The 24038-nt window shown below is 37.6% G+C and overlaps 1 protein-coding gene across 4 annotated transcripts in view; it reads left to right on the top strand.

The window, feature by feature from the left end:
• Window positions 1–19621, top strand: part of MAP3K7CL (MAP3K7 C-terminal like) — a 41514-nt gene extending 21893 nt beyond the window's left edge. For all 4 annotated transcript variants that reach the window (XM_082391998.1, XM_082391997.1, XM_082391999.1 and 1 more), the window contains 2 exons: window positions 5884–5999; window positions 18453–19621. In XM_082391998.1, coding sequence (XP_082248124.1) covers window positions 5884–5999; window positions 18453–18633 — 297 coding nt within the window. In that variant the 3' untranslated portion in view covers window positions 18634–19621. The remainder of the gene's footprint in view (window positions 1–5883; window positions 6000–18452) is intronic.
• Window positions 19622–24038: the final 4417 nt, after the last annotated feature.

Here is a 24038-nt window from a genome sequence, read left to right as displayed (position 1 = left end):
ACCTCAGCTCCACACCTACTAGTTTTGTGATTTGGGGCATGTTATTTACTTTCTGTAAACCTCACTTTTCTGACTTGCAGATTGGACATAATATCTCACATCGTTGTGTGAACTAAATGTGATAATGAATAGATCGAGCACGGTGCTTGGCAAAATAATTGCTCAATTAATGTTAATTTCCTTCCCTAGTGAAATTGTTTATTGAGTGAAATATTTAAGCACTAGTATCTTTATATGTGTAAAATGAAATGAGAGAAGCATCTCTTTGGATTTTTGAGTTAGGAACAGAGATGCTGATGCCCTCTTCTTTAAGCTAAGGTACTTGGAAAACAATATGACTATTTTTTCAAACCAAATTGAGCAATAGCTTCAATCCCACCTAAAGTCCTCCCATCTAATCTGAGAAGGCAGTAACAGGTGTCTCTGTGGTACACATTGAACTTGCTTTTTTCTCAGACAGAGTTTGGTAAGTCCAGAAACTGATGTCACCTCCACAAATAAACAATTTCGTAGCTTTGGTTGTGTACTATAGTATCTTGTTGTCCGAGCAGTCACTCCAGAAACTTCTTTTAGGTCTTGCATCAGTGTATCACTTGCTATCTGGGAAACAAAAATGGTAGAAAATGGAGGAGTCTTAGCATTCTAGGATTCTACTGCACTAGTCTTGAACATCCAGAGAAAACACTGAAAAAATGTCTGCCATTTTCTCTCTCACGCACACGTTGAAAAGTATCTTACAGTCGTTTTTTTGGCTGCTGGGACCACACAGTAAACATATATAGATAACTTGGAGCTTAATTTGATCCCTTTAATTTTTTTTTTTTTTTTTTTAGAAGCCCAGTTCATTAGGATACGCATTGTTAGAAGCGTTTGGGACACTCGGGTTCTTGTTCCCTTTAATATTGCCTACATCGATAGAAATGACTTAAATAGCCTTCATTCCAATCTTATATAATGTGTAAGATGTGTAGTATAATTATTACTAGTGCTGACTTTGACCATAATGTAGATACTATAGAAATGTCAATTCTTAAAATATTTTAAAAATATTTACAGTTCTTGATAACAGAGTTTTCAAATATTGCAATTAGTCCTGTCTGTGTTTTTCCATTTAGTTTTAACAAATTATGCTTGTTAATTTGGGGACATTAAAATGCAACATAAATTTAAGCCAGACACCCCCATTCTACCCCCAAAATAAAGATAACACTGAGAATCAAGGAATACATACAAATACAGTCTGCTCAGCAACTGTAGAATATTTAGCTTCCTAAATATATCTTTTGTGTGGGAAGCTGGGAGAGGAAAATTAAATTCTTACATTTTTGAAGTGGATGGGGCCAGTAGTATTTGAAGAAGCCAAGTAGAAAACGGAAACGCTTAAGCTGGCTTTGCCTCTTGCGGAGAGATGCTTGGCTGGGTCTTTTCCCACGGGGCTCCTTCCAGAGGACAGAGTCCATTTCGGGAGGAGCTTTGCTATAAACCGATGGATGGGATGGTGTGGCTCAAGCCGGCATTCTTGGAACAGGAGCCTGTGGTTTCTCTCTTACTTCATCTTGTTAAATTGGTCCAGATGACTGGGGTGGATACCAGAGATAGTAGCGGCTCTCTCACACTGCCATGTAATTTAAAGCCCTTGCAAGCTCCATCCTCAGGCAGTAGCAGGATGAGGGGGGATAGGGGAAAGGGGGTGTGGAGGAAGTGCCTCCTCCTGGGCTCTGACCTCATCCAAACCCCAATCTGTGTCTTGGGAAAATGTGTTTCAAAGTTGCCTTGAGACACTGTTAAGGAAAGGTCTTAATTTAACCTTCTTAGAACTGGCTGGGTTGTGAGTAGACCAGATACCATGGCATTGAGTGGACCGGAAAAGTTGTTTCTGTGACCCTACAGAGTTTGTCCCCTAGTGCCTGAAGAATACTTTTACCTTTTCATTTTCACATGAAATATCTTTGGCTTCCTTTTCTTTGAAATTCAATATTTCATTCTTTAAGCAAGAGCATGTGATAAATGTGTCCAAACCATGGGAGGATGTAGGGTAATTGTGGAGAAAATAACAAGGAAACTTTCTCTTCCTGAAGAGAAAAGAAATTCACTGTCAACATGGAGTTTATTTATTGCTTGCCCATTCCCAGCACAGGATTATAAGTATGAAAATCTCTTGGCTGAAATAGTCAAAATCAAGCAATGAGAACTGAAATAAAAAGTTTTATAGGTAAACAAGGATTTACTGTATAGCACAGGGAAATATATTCAATATCTTGTAATAAAATAGTATCTTAAATCCATGTACAGTTGATTAATTCATGGGTGCCAGTGTTTTAAATGTCACATGATGTAAGCCTACTAGTAGCTCCAATTTTAAATTGGAAACCTGATTCTTGTGCTTGAATTTTAGGAATCTATTTCCTCGGGTAAACACTTTATTCAGTGAACCCTGTTGTCATATATTTTCTCCTGTTTTCAGGGCTTATAAGAAGGTAAGAGAGAGTCACTCTCAGTGAGGACCTTATGATACAACACACATACACACAAACCCACATTATATCATGAAACAATGAGAGTGTGCTATGTCATGCAGGACAATACATTTCATTACTCTGTAGTTCTATTTTTTATATCAGGTAAATTCCTGTTGGGATGAGAACAATATGTGTTTAAAAAATTCTTTGATGAGTTTCCTGAACTGGAGTAAACATCCAATGATGTCAAATGGCTTTCTAGGAACAGTGGGTCCTGCTGACCAGAGGGCACTTTGATTTGTCCAGCAACGTTTGGGCTTAGTAGTACATGGCTTTGAATTATAAAGGGGTGAGAAATTTTAAGTTCCCTGGGGAGCAATTTGGGAAGGAGAGAAAGGTAGGGTGTGAATGAAGTGAGTCTCAGATAGGGAATCCTGGTAGCAATGCTTAGAAGACGGGCTGGGGGCAGCAGAAGGATCTAATGATACGTTTTTTTGCATTAAACTTTTTTTTTTTCGTGGTAAAAACACATAACACAAATGTTATCTTCTTAATTTTAAGTGTACAATTCAGTAGTGGTAAGTATATTCGTATTGTTTTTTTTTTTTATTCGTATTGTTGTGCAACCAATCTCCAGAACTTTTTCATCTTGCAAAACTGAAACTCTATACCCATTAAATAATAATTCCTCATTTACTTACCTCCCCTCCACCCCCAGCCCCTGGCAAATAATGAGATAATTTTACAGTGTTGTGGTGTGTTGTGCAATATAACTTCCTTTCTTGCTTAAAAAATAATTTTTTTTCTTTAATGCTTTCATACAAATTGGAAGAACATGTAGTGCTGCTGAGTTACATGTCAGGCTGGGTATAGACAGAGCTTTTAGGAGCCGGAAACTGAAGTGACACCTGGCATCCTTTTACTCCCTGAAACACTGAACACTAAGTATTTTTGGCTTTTTAAAAAATTGGCACTACTTCTTAATTGTGGGCAATCTTGAAAATATTGTGACGTATAGCATGATCTTCCTGCTGAGAACATATGAGGATACTGAATATATCCTGAAATACTCCATATCCTAATGTCCCCTTAGCATGATCATGTTACCTGTACATCAAAATATCTTCAAATTTCCCACAATTAAATAGTGCCAATAAAAAAAGAAGTCATGAAAACATTTCCCCCTTAGTAAAAAGCATTGTGGGTTGGCAAGCCAAGGGGGAAAAGAGGACTCTCTCTTCTTAAGAAAATTATTATCTGTAATTTTCAGTTTTTCTTTTAAATTATAGCAGCAAAGGGCATTTCTCCCTTTCCATGGCTGCTCTCATCTGTATCCTCTTAGGCATGCAAACACAGACTCCTAAAATCTTCTGGCTGTCACATAGGTAACTATGCTGAATTTGTGGTTCAGGTACCTCCATGTGGCAAGTTATGGGCTGAGCTGAGTGTAGTTTATGAGTGTTCATAAGGACAGGAAATAGGGTGCATTGAGTCTTGGGGCTTACCAGTATGCAAATCCTTTAACAGGGCACAGATGATTTAATAGCAGTTTGGTGAGGGTGCCCAGAGTAAATTGCTTTCATTCCCCTTACTGTTATACCTGGTCATTTGCCAGTGTAACAGGTGAAAATTGATGAGGGGGTGGTGATTTCTAGGATTGGAGGAGCCAGGAGTTCTGAATGCCTTTGGCAATGGCTTTATATCCTGGGGTGAGTTGTACTGTAATACTCCTGGGCACTACTTTTTAATTTATTTCACTATAGAAAGAGATAATGGCTCCAACAGGCTGAGTTTATGCTGTGAATGTGTTCATGGGGCAGTAGGGAAAGATGCTACATAATATAATTATTAGATGAATTTCCATGGATTAGAACACAACAGATGTTCCACATAAAGGTTAATTTCATCCAAGTCTATTTCAAATTTTATTTCCTTTAGAAGATCTCTACTCAGAGGCTTCATGATAAATAAGAAGGGTCATCTTATTTATCAATCAGGTTTTATAGAATTTTGTAGAACTTTCTAGAATTTCTTTTGCATCCTGGGTGAGGTCACTAAATATGACACCCAAAGAAATCTGTGTCCTTGAAGAATATATTGTGAGAGGAGCAAGTAGTAAGAAATTCATTAGTTCTCATTTACTAATATAAAATTAGTGAGACTATGACCTAGTCAGACACATAGTTTACAAATGAAGACTATTGTGAAGAGAGGATTAGACAGAAGAACTATTTAACAATTAAGTCATATTTCTCAGATATTATATAACATTTTTCTATAAATAATTGAAAAAGGTGATTAAAGAGCTCTTTAAAAGACTATTAGCTAGTATTTCTCCAAGTAATGCTTTTAATAATGTGCCACTAATTAGAACTAAGGATTACAAACTCAGGGAAAGCTAGTTCTTTAAAAATAATTTCTGGAAAGAAGATTTTCAACATGTTTCGGTTAGAAAGGCTTGCATGCTGGCCTTTGTTTCCCTCATGGATGGGAGAGAAGCAAAGACAGGAAGCCTTGTTCTCTTTGGCCACACACTTTATAAGCATCGTTTTATTTGGAGTTTGGTCTTTCATACGCTTTGCTAATTCTTGGAAGCATTATTTCCAGGCCAGCATCATTTTTTCAGTTTGGATTCCTTTCTTTTTTCTTTTTTTTTAAAAATAATTTTTAGTGGAGTATAGTTGATTTACAATGTTGTGTTAGTTTCAGGTGTCCAGCAAAGTGAATCAGTTATACATATACAAATATATCCACGCTTTTTTGGATTCTTTTCTCATATAGGTCATTACAGAGTATTGAGTAGAGCTCCCTGTGCTATACAGTAGGTCCTTATTAGTTATCTATTTTATATATAGTAGTGTGTATATCTCAATCCCAATCTCCCAATTTACCCACCCCCCCCATTCTCCCCTCGTAACCATAAGTTTGTTTTCTATATCTGTGACTATTTTTGTTTATAAATAAGTTCATTGGATTCCTTTCTTGTAGGGCTCCTCCACTCTAGAAGATGTGATAGAGCTACAGGAACAGAAAACAAGGGGGGATTGAAACAGACAACTGAACTATTTCCCCATCACTAATTCTCTAAAGCAGAGTTTAAGATTTCTGGGGAGAAGTACAGAATTATTAGGGGACTTATTTTTCCTCCAGCCCATGCCAGGTAACTGACCTGTAATGGGTCTCATGGCTCTGGCTTGGGCCTGAGAATGCCCCGAAATAACACTGGAAGATGCATGTGGGGAGGATCAGACCACTTCTCTATTTGCAGTCAAGTAGAATCAGCTGAACTCTGTCCAACGTGGATGGACAGTGCTATTCTCATGCAAAAACTCTCCTTCGAAAGAACATCAGTAGAGCAGGATGGTTGGTAATTTATTCTGCCACAAGGAAATGGACTGATTTCTTCTTCTTGTTGTTCGTGAAGCCTCTGCCGCCTTGTCACGACTCCGTGGAATCCATGCAGGTGTTCACACAGCACTGCCAGATAGCAGAAGAATACCGTGAGGTCAAAAAGGAAATCGCCCTGCTTGAGGAAAGAAAGTAAGTACTGTCCCCCTGCGCACCCTCAGCCCTGAATACTGACTGCTGGTCATGGACCAGGGGTCGTGGACTGGGAACGACAGGGGAGGAAAAGCCTGAGCATGGGAGCAAGAGGGAGGGAGACATACCGGGAGGAGAACTGACATTCTGTGGTTCAGAGGTTACATGCATGTCATGTTTGATTCTAGAAGTGATCCAAATGCAACTGCGCTAGATGAAATGCTTTACAGAGTAGTGAGAGGAGCCACAGGAGTGCTTCCGACTCAAATTTAATTTTTTAATAAGCATTCTTTAGTTCAGGAAATTAAAGATGCCAAAATACCACCTCGAGCCACATTATGTTCCATGTGAATGTGCCCAAAGACCCCAGAGTACTTTGTCTTGGGGTGAATTTTAATTAATGCTTGAATGGTGGAGTACCCACATCAAGTAAAGAAGCCACTGTGATGGCTCTTTGGAATAATGGAAATGGATTAGTTGCCTAACTACATTTTATAGCCCAATAGTCCAGTAAGTTTTTACCTTGATAGCTTCTATTACCATTACAGTTCTGCTATAGGGAATTAGGCAGTTCTATTAATTAGAGCACTATCACTTTACTTACTCATAACTTTATGCTTCAGAATTCTCCTCCTTTTGATTGCACTAAGTTCTGCTGATGTCCACCCAGTGATCCCCATTCTTTCATACTTTCAAAGCATCATAGCACTGGTCAGTTTGTACTTACACATTTATTAGGGAGATCTTTTGATGAATATTTGCATCTCCTGCTAAGTGGTAAGTGTCATAGAAGGGAGGATAGTCAGGTGTCTCTCACCATCATATTTCTGAAGCCTAGTACAGTGCATGGCATGTAGATACTGAATAAACTTTTGTTGAATGAGTGACACATAATCCAAACATACTGAGTCTGTAAGTTTCTGCTTCTTCCCTTCTTCTTACTGGAGTGATACATGGTATCACTCCATATTTATATCAATATTTATACTTTGTATTTATATTTATATAAAACTTAATTTTTAAATGAATATAAATGAAATATATTTTGTTTTGAGAGATTTATGAAATTCGTGGGACCCTTTGGAGACTCCCCAGAATGGTGGTTGCACAGTATAATATGGTAGGGAGCAGCATGGGTTTTAGGGTCAGACTTCTACATTCACTGTAAGACCACAGTTAGCATGTTATTTTCTTACTTCCTTGCTTCAAACATGAAGTCTTACCTGGACTTTTGGTTATACGGCATTGAATGATGCTTACGAGGAGATCAGAAATACAACGTTTCCTTCGTATGTCTGAGACTTTCTTTTTGGTCTAAGAGTTTTCATAAATTGGTCAGAATGCTTAGATTGTCCATTTACACACAATATGAGCCCTAAAAACAGTTTCATAAAGGAACAGAGGAAGCTTACTAATAATGTGACCAGTGATTAAGTTAAAGGAGGACTCGTATAATAGTAGCCTATAAAGGTATCTTCCAGTGGGTGTACGTGTGTGTGTGTGTGTGTGTGTGTCTGTGTGTGTGTCTGTGTGAGAACTGTGGTGTTGTGATAGGAAAAAAAGCCCCAGGTAATTATGTATTTATTTGTAAACACTTTAGACTGGAAGTACAGTGTTATTTAAATTAACCCCATGTGTAGCTTTTTTGGGTGGGGGCAATGCAAGACTTACCCACTAAATTATATATTTTGTAAGTTTATATTTTTGTATATTGCATTAAAAAATACAATAGGATAACAATATGAGAGTGATTCATCTGCTCTTTTATTAAAACATATTCCTGCTGTTTCTGCAAAACTAATCTTACTTCCTCCCTAAACCTCTTTGAACTTTGGAGTTTTCTTGAAACCATGATGTTGTCTTTTTTTTTTTTTTCTTTTCTTCCTAATAATTGACTAGATGTGAGGAAAAGACCAAATTCTTTGATTTTTTTTTTTCCTTTCTTTTTTATAAAGTCTCTCAAGTTCCTTTTCTTCGTTCCCACTTCTGCCATTTGGGATCAGCACTTGTTATTTCAAATCTTGATCAATGTAATATTATAACTGCTTTCCTTGCCTATGGTTTCCTATTGCTAGAGAAGGGCACCCAGCGCTTGGCCTGGATTGAAAGATCTACCTTGGGCCTTAGTACCTCTGCAGAATGTTCCAGCTCATCCTTCATCTTCAGCTACGTTGACCTATTCACTTTTCCCACCTCGGTGCCCTTGCTCACACCAGGCTATCAGTATAGAGTCTCCCTCCTTCCTCTTCACCTGTCCAAATGCTATCCTTGAAAAGAGCTTAACCTGTATCCCTAGTCCAACCATCCCACAGTGATCGGTGCTTTTCCTGGGTGAAGGAAAATTCACTGGCATGATTCTTTGGGCACTTTTTGTGGGCTAGTGTTATCAATAATTATCCACTGAAGTTTCTGTCCTTTCAGACTGTGTATAGTTCCCTGCAGACCTGGATACCCTTTAACATCTCTTTGGATCCTAATCACTGAATAGGGTGCTGCACGTAGGGTAAAATACGAATAGGGGTGATTTACAGTAGCTGATGATAGGAAACTGTTATATCCTCCATGTATGCATTTTTTAAATTTGTAATTTGTATGGTCTGTATTTAAAATATGGAGCCAAGATCAGCAATAAAGAATTGCTAAGATAAATTGTTAAAATTCAAAGTAGGGTTATATTTTATATCTATAAATAAATGAACTTTGTCCTCCAAGGGTTATGGGTGATCCGTGTTTTCATTAACACTTTACTGAAGCAGAAATTCATTTTACAACAGGTATTTTCCTGAACAGTCTTTGTGTTCAAGCAAGATAAATTGGGCCAAATGGATTTGACCCAAGTAAATTCACTTTCCATTTTTTTGATGATTTGGATGAGAATTTCTTCCCCATCATTTAATAAAGTGTGGCTGATTATTTTGCTTCCAGTGATTGGCTAGCATACGCTGGACACACAGAGAGTCACTAAATCAGGTATTTTAAAAGAGAGATTTTGAATATTGGAGCCATGTGGGCACAGGTTAAGCTGAACTTCTCTCTCATCTCCAGAGGGGGTCTCCCTGGACCTAGTTTGGGAGACTTCGCAGAGGGGAGAGGAGAAGAGTTGATTATAACTATTGTTTTAAATCATGTCTGTTGGGTGGATAAAGAGAGTCAAACATTTTCTGGGATTACAAATTCAGCATGGGATGAATTTAATTTAAAGAATAGCTTCTGGCTTATTGACCAGTGGTATACAAAAAGCTTGTTCTTACTTTCATTGGAAAATTTTCTCTTCTCAATTGAAAAAAATGACAATTTTATTGAAAGCTTTAAAAATTTACCAAGAATTCTGACATCTTTACAGAACTCCTACTATCATTTTTGCCTATTTTTTCTAGGCCTTTTGGATGTGAATAGGTATTTTTATATAATTGCTTATATAGTAACATAAAATGTATACATACTTTTTTCAATAAATATTATAAGCATTTTTATAGAACACATATAGGTTTTGTGTATGTAATGGAAACTCATGGAAGTGAGGTACAGATATTTTATGGCATTTGATATTTATCACTGAATTGTTTGGCAGTTTTAAAAATATATGGTTAAACTATAATTAGTTCTACAAATAGATTTACAATTAGTAAAACTTGCTTTGTGTTTTATCTTGTTCAGAGGAGAGACTACTTTTCTGCTCTATATATGAAAGATTGTGCGAGGTGCTCTGGTGTTTAAAAGATTGACTTAGACTGTCAGAAAAAGATAAAATCTTAGAAAAGTCAGGTTGAAAAATGTTATATAACTTAAAAGAAATAATTCAGTGGCTTAAAAAATAATTCAGTGGTTTTCAGTAGACTCACAGAGCTGTGAAACCACCATCACGATTTTAGAACATTTTCATCGCCCCAGAAACAAACCTTGTACCCCTGAGTGGTCACTCCCCATTCCCTCCCGCCAGCCACTGGCAACCACTAGTCTACTTTCTGTCTCTATGTATTTGCCTATTCTGGATATTTGAGATAAATGGAATCATGCAGTATGTGGTCTTTTGTGACTGGCTTCTTTCACTTAGCATAATATTTTCCAGGTTCATCCTTGCTGGGGCACGCATCAGTGCAGGCAGACCTCAGAGGTACTGCAGGTTCGGTTCCAGACCACTACAATAAAGCGAGTATTACAACAGAGAGTCAAACAAATTTTTTGGTTTCCCAGTGAATACAAAAGTTATGTTTACACTATACTGTAATCTATTAAGTGTGCAATAGCATTATGTCTAAAAAAAAAACATGCATACTTTAATTAAAAAACACTTTATTGGGCTTCCCTGGTGGCGCAGTGGTTGAGAATCTGCCTGCCAATGCAGGGGACACGGGTTCGAGCCCTGGTCTGGGAAGATCCCACATGCCGCGGAGCAACTGGGCCCGTGAGCCACAACTACTGAGCCTGCGCGTCTGGAGCCTGTGCTCCACAACAAGAGAGGCCGCGATAGTGAGAGGCCCACGCACCGCGATGAAGAGTGGCCCCCGCTCTCCGCAACTAGAGAAAGCCCTCGCACAGAAACGAAGACCCAACACAGCCAAAAATAAATAAATAAATAAATTAATTAATTAATCAAAAAAAAAAAAAGAAGTGAAAGGTTTAAAAAAAAAAAAAACACTTTATTGCTAATCATCATTTGAGCCTTCAGCGAATCGTGGTCTTTTTCCAATAATAACATCAAAGATCACTGATCACAGATCACCATTACAAATATAATAATAATGAAGAAGTTTGAAATATTGCAAGAATTACCAAAATGTGACACAGAGACATGAGATGAGCAAATGCTGTTGGAAAAATGGTGCCAATAGACTTGCTCGATGCAGGGTTGCCAAAAACCTTCAATTTGTAAAAAAACACAATATCTGCACAGCACAATAAAGCAAAGCGCAATAAAATGAGGTATGACTGTACTTCATTCCTTTTTATTGTCAAATAATGTTCCGTTATATGGTTATACCACATTTTATTTATCCATTTGTCAGTTGATGGACATTTGGGTTGTCTGTACTTTTGGCTGTTATGAATAATGCTGCTACAAACATTTATGTACAAGTGTTTGTGTGGATGTATCTTTTCAATTCACTTGGGTGTGTACCTAAGAGTAGAATCACTGAGTCATATGATAACCCAGTGTGTAACCTTCTGAGGAACTGCCAGACTGCTCCTAAAGTGGCTGCACCGTTTTATATTCCCGTCAGAAATGTATGAAGTTTCCAATTTCTCCACATTTTGCCAACACCTATTATGCCTTTTTGATTACAGCTATGCTAGTGGGTGTACAATGATGTTTCTTTGTGGTTTTCATTTACACTTCCCTGATAGCTAAAAATGTTGAACACCTTTTCATGTGCTTTTTGGCATTTCTATGACTTCTTGGAGAAATGTCCATTCAGATCCTTTGCCCATTTTTAAATTATTTGTCTTTTTATTATTGAGTTTAAAAATGTTATATATAATTTTAGTTGCAAAACATTAGAAAGGTGTTTTCATATGGGAGTACCACAATCAGTATAAGACCTGTATTTTCATGGCTTTTTTAAGATACATAAAATGATGATTGAGGGAGCAACATCTCATTGAGGGGAACATATCAGGATGGGGGAAAAGGGAGCGTAAGTAATTTGTAAAGGCATAGTCTAGAAATAGCCCTATTCTGATTTGTTTTTAGTCATGGTATTTACTTTATCCTGAAATTTCCAACAACAAGAGGTTTTTATGATTAATCAGAAACATTTATTTCTTTATGGGCATTCCTGAAGGCAGAGGCTTTTAAACTGTGTTCTAGGGAACTTCTCAGAGATTGGGGATGGTGAGGGTGATGGGGGGCGGGGTACTGTACAAGGGCCAAACAGGGGAAGTTCAATTTTATGTGTTTTATTTGCTTCACTTCAGGGTACAATTTTCTTTGCAAAACGATACCACAGTTAGAAAACATTGAAAACCAAACTTCGCTTTTTTATTCCAGGCACATTTTTCTTAAATCTTTACACAGACCTCAGAAAGCAGGTTTCCATGGTCTTAAAGAAACAGTAAATGGAGGTATTTCTCCACAAATGTTTGCAGGGTATGTAGTAACGTGTGGGAAAGTTCTATCCTCTTTCCTAAGATGTCTAATATGGATAAGATGCCTTTTGTATAATTTATAGGTTTTGAGTTCATTTTCCAACAGTGGAGATACACTCCCCGAGACTAACTAGGCTATGGAGAATTGAGAACAGGGCTTGGTTTGCAATAGGATTTCAACAAATACTTGTCAAGTGAATGAGTAGAAGGACCAAAGAACTGTCTTGACTCTTCGCTCAGAGGCAGAGGTGTGGACAAGGGGATTCTTTTTTTTTTTTTTAACATCTTTATTGGAGTATAATTGCTTTACAATGGTGTGTTAGTTTCTGCTTTATAACAAAGTGAATCAGCTATACATATGCATATATCCCCATATCTCTTCCCTCTTGCATCTCCCTCCCACCCTCCCTATCCCACCCCTCTAGGTGGTCACAAAGCTCCGAGCTGATCTCCCTGTGCTATGCGGCTGCTTCCCACTAGCTATCTATTTTACGTTTGGTAGTGTATATATGTCCATGCCACTCTCTCACTTCGTCCCAGCTTACCCTTCCCCCTCCCCGTGTGGACAAGGGGATTCTTTTGTTTCAGGATTTAGTTTTATGTGAAATCCCAATATACCAGATTTCATTAGACTCTGAGATTACACTTTCCATTTATGCCCCAATCATAATGATTTGGGCCTTTTATACATAATTACAGGCAGTCCAGTCTTTTAACTGGAATCTCATTCTCAGGTATCTCTCCACCTAATCCTCTCTGCCTGGAACCACATTAAAAGGGACAGAATATTTACCTCTCTTCAGTGAGAGTGCCTTTAACTTTGTCTCCCTTGCTAAGGAAAGAAACTCCAATCTTAGGGGAGCAGAATGAGGAAATGTTTTTCCCTCAGCCAGATTCCCCAGTCGTTAGCATGTTACATTACCATGGTACATTTGTTGAAACTGACATTGATATATTACTATTAACAAACTCTAGATTTTACTTGGAATTCATCTAATTTTTCCATTAATGTATTCTGTTGATTTTTTTTGTAGACTCCAGTCTTCTATTGAAATATATCATCTGTTCTTCTATTTCCTGAATATATTAATCATAGTTATTTAAAAGTCTATGTCTAAAAGAAAGACAAATACTGATGATATCACTTATATGTGAAATTTAAAAAATACAACAAACTAGAGAATATAACAAAAAAGAAGCAGACTAGCAGAGAATAAACTAGTGGTTACTAGTGAGGAGTGGGAAAGGGGAGGGGCAGTGTAGAGGTAGGCACATAAAACTACAAACTATTAGGTATAAAATAAGCTACAAGGATATATTGTACAACACAGGGAATATAGCCAATATTTTATAATAACTATAAAAGGAGTATAACCTTTAAAATTTGTGAATCACTGTATTGTACACCTGTAACTTATATGATATTGTACAGCAACTATACTTTAATAAAATTACTACTTAATTAATTAAAATAAGGAAACAAACAAAAAACAGAATGAGGAAACATTTTGCCTTTCCCCTTACTCCTAACCCAGAATTTAACTCTTTTTCGGGTGATTGATAGTGGAAATCTCCATTTCCTATAGAGTTGGGGTTTTTAACTAGGCTGATTCCTCAGCCTCCTACCCCCAGGACATTGGCGATGTCTAGAGACATTTTTGGTTGTGATGATGTGGGGTGAGGGGAGGTGCTACTGACATCTAGGGAGTAGAGGCCAAGGATACTGCTAAACCTTCTGTAATGCCAATGTCTGGGACAGCCACCAACAACAAAGAGTTGGCCCAAAAGATCAACTGTGCCAAGGCTGAGAAACTCTAGAGCAAATCTTACTTCTTCCTGAAAAGGTAAGGTGTTGCCCTTTGGCTCCCAGAAGATATGGTAGATTTATTTTTCCTGCATCATTCATTTGTAGGGCTTCAATACAAAAGTCTAGACTGTTTTTGAAATTCCATTTCAATACCATTTATTGTTCCTCCACCTGCATAAGATGAAGGTGGACTTTCACATCCTTTTTGCCATCTTGAAGCTCTACTCCTCTCCTGTGTATAAATGTTGGTGCTAGAACACACATCTTTCAAGAACCACTAACAGTACAGTCTAAATCACAATTTAAGCTAAAATTCTCCCTATGATGAAGATAGTATTTTATTACACTATTATTTTTTTAAATTAATTAATTTAATTTTATTTATTTTTGGCTGGATTGGGTCTTTGTTGCTGCACGCAGGTGTTCTCTAGTTGTGGCGAGCGGGGGCTACTCTTCATTGTGGTGCGCAGGCTTCGCATTGAGGTGGCTTCTCTTGTTGAGGAGCACGGGCTGTAGGTGCGTGGGCTTCAGTAGTAGTGGCTCATGGCTCTAGAGCATGGACTCAGTAGTTGTGGCTCGCGGGCTCTAGAGCATGGGCTCAGTAGTTGTGGCTCGCGGGCTCTAGAGCACAGTCTCAGCAGTTACGGCGCACAGGCTTGGTTGCTCTGCGGCATGTGGGATCTTCCTGGACCAGGGCTCGAACCCATGTCCCTTGCATTGGCAGGCGGATTTTTAACCACTGTGCCACCAGGGAAGTCCCTTTATTACAGTATTATTCAAAACGCTTTAGCTCCTGGGGGCTAAACTGCCTAGGATTTTGTCTTTTCCAAATCAAAGTCTTTAGTCAACTTAGAAAGTTCCAAGAGTTCTGGTCTTTCCAGAAACAGAGAAATACTTGTACTAATGATGAATCCATTTCCCAACCTCCTACAGCATAAAGAATCTCCTTAATTTTGAAATTAGTTTGCAGAAAGTTTTAAAGTTCCCTTTACCGACTCACTTGGATTTCCCCTTCCCCCATTTGTTTTAGCAAATAAAAACTTTTCCAGGCATGTGGCTTAGGATGGGGCCAGCAGATGATCTATGGTGGACCCAAGGTTATGACCTTTTCACTGTTGAGGTACATCATCTGGAAAACTATGGTATAAATAAGATTCCTGTAATGATGATCTTCTACACCTTTATCACATTACGCTGAAGGGAAATAATAAACAAGAAATCAAAGGCAGGACCACATTCTAGCCAATTATACATATTGACTTGCTCCTCAGATCATCTATTTGTAATATTATCTTTGTAGGTTGATGTGCCAGGGTTTAATTATGAATTGCTAATGAATGAGCATCAATTTGTCTATATAAATAGGTCTTGGACAGGAGGCAACAGACGTTTTGACAGTATTCATTAAATAGATGTGTAACTGCTTATCAAATACATGAAATTAATTTAGAAACCTATCAATTGAGTCATCTTGAGTCCAGTAAGGAAGAAATTATTATTGACTCTCCAATGCAAGAAAATTGGATTAGACAATCATGACCATTCCTTTTAGTTGTAAAATCTGTGATTTTGTGATTTATTTTCCCTACTAGTCAAAACTAATAACAGATATCCTCAGGAGTTTTAAATGAGGTCAGATATGGAACCTGGACAGTAGCCATTATTTGTGTGACACAGTTAATTTGAAAGGAAGAAAAGAACAGGAATAGATGATCTGATGGGTGAGGGATTTAGAGGCATGTCTCTTTTTACTTACATAAGTTTTACTAATCGATTTCTTTAAGATAGTTACGTAAGAAACTTTACTAATATTTAATTATTGACATTTATTGCTTAAACTATGTTTAGAGGCAAAGAACCTTAAGCATTTAATCAGAAGGATAGGTTCGATTCATGGCTGTTTCTTATTAGGTGTGTGACTTTTTCCAATTATATTAAGCACTTTGAGTTTCTGTTTCCTCATCTTTAAAATACACGTTGTCTCTGAGGTACCTTACTCTTCAATTATATTTATTCAATAAGTATTTATTGGGAGACTTTATATATATTTTTTTCCCCTTTGGCCGCACCAAACCCGACCAGGGATCAAACCCCTGCCCCCAGCAGTGGAAGAGCGGAGTCCTAACCACTGGACCACCAGGGAATTCCCTATATTCTTTTTTAAAACCATTTTTAAAAATTGAAGTATAGTTAATTTACAAGGTTGTGTTAGTTTCAGGTGTACAGCAAAATGATCCAGTTTTATACAAGTATATATATATATAAATTCTTTTTCAGATTCTTTTCCATTATAGGTTATTACAAGATATTGAGTATAGTTCCCTGTGCCATACAGTAGGTCCTTGTTGTTTATCTATTTTATATATGGTAGTGTGTATATGTTAATCCCAAACTTCTAATTTATCTCTGGGACCCTTTATATTCCAAATACTATGGAAGATTCAAAGATCAATAAGGGCCCAAAGGAACCTTGTGTATATGCATATGAATGTTCCAGATTATCTTCCCTTTGTCCCTGTTGGGCACTTTCTTTCCAGTGCCTGGTTTTGCTCAGTGGTCACCAAATTGGGTACACAAAGCAGTCTGTTGAATGCAGGAAGAAAATACTAGAACTTCTATTCTGATTTGCTTTTTATCCTTTTCCTGGGGCAACTGTTTGATAGTTTCAAATTTACAGAAAAGTTACAAAAATGGTAAAAAGAACCCCCATACTTCCTTTACTGCATTCATTAATTATTAAGAATTTTCCCAGTTGTGCTTTATTCTCCCTCTCCCAAAACTACATACTACTGGGGCTCTCTCTCTCTTTCTCTCTTAAGGAGATGGGATGTTTATCCATCTATCTATATCACATGCACATATACAATTATATATATGTGTGTAGATATATATATATATATCATGCTCCATTGCCCTAAATACTACAGTGAGTATTTTCTAAGAACAAGGACATTCTCTCACTTGACCTCAGTACAATAATTAAAATTAAGAAATTTAGCATTGATGCAGTAGTATTATCTAATTCACAGGCCATATTTAAATTGCGTCACTTTCCCAATAATGTCCTTCACAGCTTATTTTTTTCCAATCCAGAATTGCACATTGCATTTCATTGCCATTTCTCTTTAGTTTTTCTAAATATGAAGCAGTTTTAACATTTTAAAGCATACAGGCTTCAAATGCTTTTGTAACATTTCCCTCAATTTGAGGTTGTCTGATGTGTATATTTTTTGGCAGGAATACCACAGAAAAGATGTTGTGTCTTTTGTGATGCATGGGGCATCTATTGGTCTCATTACTAATGATGTCAAGTTTAATCACTTGGTTCAAGTGGTCTTCCAGGTCTCTGCACTTTTGCATACAGAGGAGAAAGAAATATGACATACCCTTATGTTGAGGCAAAGGAAAACTCAGTTAAGTCTAGTTTAGGATTAACTGACACATATAAGGGGAGTGGACCTGTCTTGGGTTGTCATGTTTATTAAATCTAAATATAGATTGCAAATCTTTAGCTCCTTATTATGTGTATTTACATCAATGAATTATTTACAAATATTTATTGTTTTAGGCGTTATCACTACAAGTTCCCTCCAATAACCTTAGCTTGCTTCCTAAATTCAGGAGTCAGGCCAGCACCAAACGTAGAGATACTGCTTTGTTAGTTAGGGCGACAAGATATATATAAAGACTAAGGAAAGACATGGAAAATAATATCTGTAGGAGGCAACTGGAATTTCTTCATAAAGATTTGTTACTTTGCCTAGTAAAGATTTGTTAAACTCAGAAATAGAAAAAAAAGAAGATAATAACTGAATTTGGAGGACAAAACTTAGGTAAGGTACAAACTATGATTCACCCACCCGTAAGACAATAGCATCTTAAATTATAAGCAATTTTTTCTGTTTTCTTCCTACAAAATAGTCATAATTTTTATAATTTGTTGTACTCTTTAAAAGATCACCCCTTTTGACTGCCAAAGGACTTATTGAGCTTTTTCTGGTATATGTTTATTTTATTTTATTTCTATTTATTTATTTATTTTTAATTGGAGTATATTTGCTTTACAATGCTGTGTTAATTTCCACTGTACAGCAAAGTGAATCAGCTTTATGTGTATTTATATCCCCTCTTTTTAAGATTTCCTCCCCATTTAGGTCACCACAGAGCACTGAGTAGAGTTCCCTGTGCTGTACAGTAGGTTCTCTTTAGTTATCTATTTTCTACATAGTATCAATAGTGGATATATGTCAATCCCCATCTCCCTATTCATCCGATTCCCCCCCTTCCCCCTTGGTATCCATACATTTGTTCTCTATATCTGCGCTGGTATATGTTTAATATTTTGGATATATCTAGACGAGGTGCTGGAATAAAATAAAGGCATCTAACATTTGTGAAGTTGGGAAAAATAAAAGTAATTCATTGGAGGCAAGCAGAGATGGGTAAAATTGAGAAGAGTAGAATGACATGTTCGACTTCCATTATGCTGTTGCTGTATAATTTAATTTGTTGGCATTACATTTTATGCTTCTTCCTCACCTGCCCCCCTGAATCTTCAGAAAGGAGCTCATTGCCAAGCTGGATCAGGCAGAAAAGGAGAAGCTGGACGCCGCTCAGCTGGCTCGGGAATTTGAGGCACTGACGGAGGAGAATCGGACATTGAAGCTGGCCCAGTCCCAGTGTATAGAACAACTGGAGAAACTTAGAATACAGTATCAGAAGAGACAGGGCTCGTCCTAACTTGAAATTATTCAATGTGAGCGTAAGAGGTTGGTGGCTGCTATGCACTGGCCAAAAGATTTTTTATTTTAAAAGGATAGTGAGTAAAATCTATTGCTTCTCCTTATTACCCACATGGCCGATGTCTATACTAACGAGTTTAATGCTTGCCTGATATAGTTTGAGAGAAGGGTTATTTTATTTTAAATAAGGCAATTAAAACAAACCTATTACCAGATGTTTTCAGAGATCATAATTCGTTTCCAAAGATGTTTTTTTTTTCTTATTTAGCAAGATACAATCATACTGTAGATCCGGGTAGAAAATGATAGAAATAGAACATTGACTGATTCTACTAAGAACCATGAACAGAATTCAGCCATGAAACAAAGTAGTAAGATGCTCACTGCAGTTTCATATCTGTGTATTTTTAAATTTCACATCTTTAATATTTCTACGGTGCTCTAATCTGAACTGTCAGAAACTCCTCCAAATATATTTATGTTCATCAGAGTTAGGTTTAATCCCTCAATGATTGATTGTACTAAGAATAAATGGTTGCATATCATAAAAGCTTTCTCATGAAAATATTAGCGGAAAGCATGTTTGTGCCAGAAGCACATTTGCCAGTGCTAACTTGCTGTTGTAATAAAAAGCTGATAAGGCTGCATTTTCTCCATGCCACGTTACCTCCTGGTAAACATCTCTGCCTTTGCTTGTGTGTGTTCTGGGAGAAATGGAAAAGTATTGTTTGGACATTACTTTGGTGAGTTCCTATGAAAACATCCCAGTAATTTGAACAGTAAAATTCTAACTATTACTCTGTTTTGGATTTAAGGAGATGTTTTGGATCCATGATAACTAATAAGAATATCTGAGTAAATTTAAGATTAAAATGATTTTTCCCTTGTTCTATCTATCACCATATTTTGCCAAATTGATCTCTTTGTTTTATGTCCATTTCTATTCCTGTAACTTCTTTTTCATTAAACATAGATCAAAACTCTCAGTCTGTATTCTGTCTCTTTCTTAACCTCAATTTATGCTAAAAGTTGGGATGGGTTAACCCTAGTCAGAATTTGCTCTTAGTTGTATTTGGAAGTGCCAGAAAAGCGGTGAAGTCCCTTTTCTTGTAAGACTGTGGTTTCTCATATAAATAACTCAGAGCTCTATACTGACTATGATCATTAGTGTCTTAAAGTATTTGCCCAGAAAACATAAAAGAGAATAGCTGATTAAAGCAATAAGATGGCTTGGGGGTTGTTATCAACTGGGGGTGACTTTACCCTCAAGGGACATTTGGCAAAGTCTAGAGATATTTTTGTGGTCACGACTAGGATGAGGGAGTGCTTCTGGCATCTGGAGAGTCGAGGCTGGGGTTGATGCTAGACATCCTGCAATACACAGGACAGCATCACAACAGTGAAGAATTGTTTGGCCCAATGTGCCAGTGGCACAGAGGTTGATGCACCTTGGGTTAGACTAATCACTGGGCAGGTGGGCAAATGCCAAGCGGAAACATGATGCAGGGCCATGGGTTTCTTGTCCTATGGTGTGTTTCCGTAAGGTCCTTGGCATCCTCACCCTCAGTCTCCTCGTTTGTAAAATGAAGCTTTTCGATAGCTCTCAAAGCTTGAATGTTATGTGAGCCTACTCACCTTTCAGCTGCTTTAACATTTAACTAAAGGTGAAAGTCCCTATTATCCTGGTAGAGCCTTCTTTTTAAAATAACCCCAAGGCTTATATATACTGATATAAAGGAGGACTTGTTGACTAAATTTATATAAATCTAAGGTTAATGGAATGGAAGGATGAAGGGTAAGTTACCTAACTTTAAATACAACGATTAGTTGTTGATCACTGCCCATCTGAAGAGGGTTACACGTATTTACAGAATTCAAGCAGTCATGGCACCGTATAGAAAATGGGAGGGGAGGGCAGGGAAATATAGTTCCAAAATCTCTCTGCTCTACTAGAATGAAAATAATTTTACCAGGTCAAAATATTTGAACACACTGTTATTATGTTAAGGAGACACTGAGTAAATAGTTTTCATATCTGCTCTAGTCTCAGCCTGGAATTTTACTATGTTTCCAAAAGATATCTATTTATGACTCAAAAGTAAGCATTTCTATAGGTGTGTGTGTGTGTTTTAATATTTTTTAATTGAAGTATAGCTGATTTACAGTATTATATTAGTTTCAGGTGTACCATATAGTGATTCCACATAGGAGTGTGAGTTTTAAGCAGACTTTTATTCATTAAAAATATAAAAACATCTACTTTTGTAGCATTGTCAGAGAAACCTAAAGGCAAAATTTCTTATATTGTCAGTTTCATCTTTTCATTCATTTGACAAATTTCCTCCAATCTTATTTACCGCTGCCTATCGTCTGTATAACACAGAATCATTTAAGAATTTTATATCTTCAAATATATTTACAATGTTCTTGCTATTAGCAATAATGAAAAATTTATAGAGCATTAAAAATGAGCACAGAGGTTCTATTAGTATTAAGATGAAGTGCTTGCTTTAGAGCTAGAATTTAAGAAAAATGTAACCCACATTATACTGTGTAATTGCTCTGCTAAAGAATTTGCTATTTGTGGGCCATTTAGTTTATATAGACATAAAAAGAATGTGGTTACAGGTGACTAAAAGTCCAGTCTCTACTCATTGGTGTTGGTATCTTGATGTCATTCTGGTACCTGGGCTTGGATGTATCATTAACTCAGTACAAACAAGGAACTAAAAGGGATCTGGAATTCAAATTCAATTCAACAGAAGTTTACTATTTACTTACCAAGTGCAAGGCAGAATAACAGCAAAAATGAATGATGCAATCCCAGTGTTCCACACTTTGGGAGGCAGTAGATAGTCTTCCCAGAGGGTATATGTAGGGGGATAGTGACAAATTAAGTTGAGAAGTTCCAATGGGCCCTGGTTGTGGGAGAGTTTGGACAAAATAAACATTTTGAAAAGAGGAGTGAATGGTCAGGGCTGGTCTTGAAGACAATGAATAGGGTTGCGGTGTACAGGATGGATGGATACCAGAAATTGTCAGGAGGCTCATAGGAAGGAGTGTGCAGCAAGGGAGAGTGGCAGCAGCTGAACTGGAGGAACAGACTAGTAGGGTCAGGAGAGACAAAATGAGAAGGAGAATTCACGTGCCTTGGGATGGATGGCAGGTGTCACTGAAGCAAAAAGATGAATAAAAGTAATGTTTAATGAGCCCTTTCTGTGCCAGAAAAATCCAGGTTCGTCATATAGGCTGTATTATTTAATTCTCAGAACAGCCTGAGAGGTAGCTATAATTATCCCCATTCCCCAAAGCCAGAAAGTAAGGTTACATAATTTGTACAGTGTTTCGCAGGGCTGGGATTCAAATGCAAATTGACTTTTTACCTTCTCTCCCTCCCTCCCTTCCTTCCTTCCCTCACTCTGCCTTTCCTTCCTTCTTTCCTTCTTCCTTCTTTCCTTCCTTCACTCCCTCCCTCCCCTTTCCTCCTTCCTTCCTTCCTCCCTCTCTCTCTCCCTTTCTTTCTTTCTCTCTCTCTCCCTTTCTTCCTTCCTTCCTTCCTTCCTTTCTTTCTTTTTCTTTCTTTCTTTCCTTCCTTCCTTCCCTCCTTCCTTCCTTTCTTTCTTTTTCTTTCTTTCTTTCTTTCCTTTCTTCCTTCCTCCCCCCCTCCTTCCTTCCTTCCTTCCTTCCTTTCTCTCTTTCTTTCTTTCTTTCTTTCTTTCTTTCTTTCTTTCTTTCTTTTCTTTCTTTTCTTTCTCTCAATGCTTGTATTTTGCCAAGCATTCTGGAAGGTGTCAGGGACACAACAGTGCACAACAGAAATGTGGGTCCTGTACTCAAGGAATCCTTAGGCTTGTAGGGAAGGTAAACATTTACTTAAATACCTACCTGGGGTAGTTTTAAATATATCCAAAAATTCCCTCAAAAGGTAGAGCTTATTTCTCCTCCCCTTTAGTGTGGGGTGGACTTCACTTGTTTGTGACAAACAGAATAAAGCAGAAGTGCCAGTATGTGGCTTCTACGCCCAGGTCATAAGGACACAGAGCTTCCTTCTCGTCCGTTCTCTCTTGGATCACTTGCTCTGGGTGAGCTGGCTGCCGTGTTCTGAAGAGGCTCCAGCAGGCCTACGGAGAGGCCCACGTGGTAAGGACCTGAGGCCACACGAGTGAGCTGGGAAGCAAGTCCTCCAGTCCCAGGTGAGGCTGCAAATGGCTGCAGCCTCGTGAGAGACTCTGAACCAAAGCCACCCACCAAGCTGCTCCTGTTCCTGAGTCTCAGGAACTTTGAGATAATAAATGCTGTTTTAAGCCACTAAATTTTGGGTTGATTTGTTATGTGGCAATAGATAAAAAATAAAACAAATAAATGAGGTAAGTGCCAAACAGAAAAAAAATATAGTCTATGAGTTCATATACGAAAGAGAATCTAACTGAGATGAGGAGTCTGGGATGGTTTCCTCAAGGTGGTGACTACTGAGCTGAGATCTGATGGATGAGTAAGAGCTAAAGAGGCAAAGAAGGCAGGAGGAGGAAGGTGTCTAGACAGAGTGAAACATGTGCAAAGGCCCTGGGGCATGTTCAAAGACTTGGAGGGAGGCCCATGTGGCTGAGCATGAAGAGGTATGGAGAGTGTGGTACAAGATGAGGTTGCAGGATAAGGCAGGACCTTGAAGATCATACTAAGAATTTTGGCCTTAATCCTAAAAACAATAGGAAGCCACTGAAGACTTTCAAGTACAGGGACAACATGTTAACACATTATCTTCTAGGGTAACATGTTTTGGGTTTTCTTTGTTAAGTTACTTCATTTTAAGTTGCTTAGAGTGCTATACTGTATGGAGTTATTTATACTATACAGATTTAGCTAGCTATACAGTTGATAGGGTTATTTGTATAGGGTTATTATATACATTTTACTTGAGAAGTCATTTTAGTGACTATTTTTCTCCTTAGAGAGAAGGTAAACCCTTAATCGTATCATGTGGCCTGGCTTAGAATAGAAGACAGAACTTACCTCCACTGTCACCATTAACATATTTAATTGAGTGACACTAATAATCCTGCTTTTTAATGAAGATTTCTATGATCTGTTTTTTAATGTTTATTTCATGTTTCAAAGTTGCCAAACTCACAGCTCGTAAGAGAATATTCTTAAGCAGTTAGAACTTTTGAGACAATATTTTCCACCTGTCCATGTTATTTTTAAAGAATGGTAATAATCAAAGATGGATGTGCAGATCACGTCACACATGTGAAATGTCCACAAGGCAGAGATGAAATCACCCACAAAGCTGATAGCCTTAACCTTTAGCTTCATTGAACACCCTTCCAGTTCTAACCTTCTATGTTTTAATTAACGGGGAATATATTATTTCCCATGGTTAGAAACAAATGCTCCCTGAAAGAA

The sequence above is a fragment of the Balaenoptera borealis genome (assembly GCF_965194805.1).
Source record: "Balaenoptera borealis genome assembly, chromosome: 5".
NCBI lineage: Eukaryota > Metazoa > Chordata > Mammalia > Artiodactyla > Balaenopteridae > Balaenoptera > Balaenoptera borealis.
This window is presented reverse-complemented; position numbering and strand designations above follow the sequence as displayed.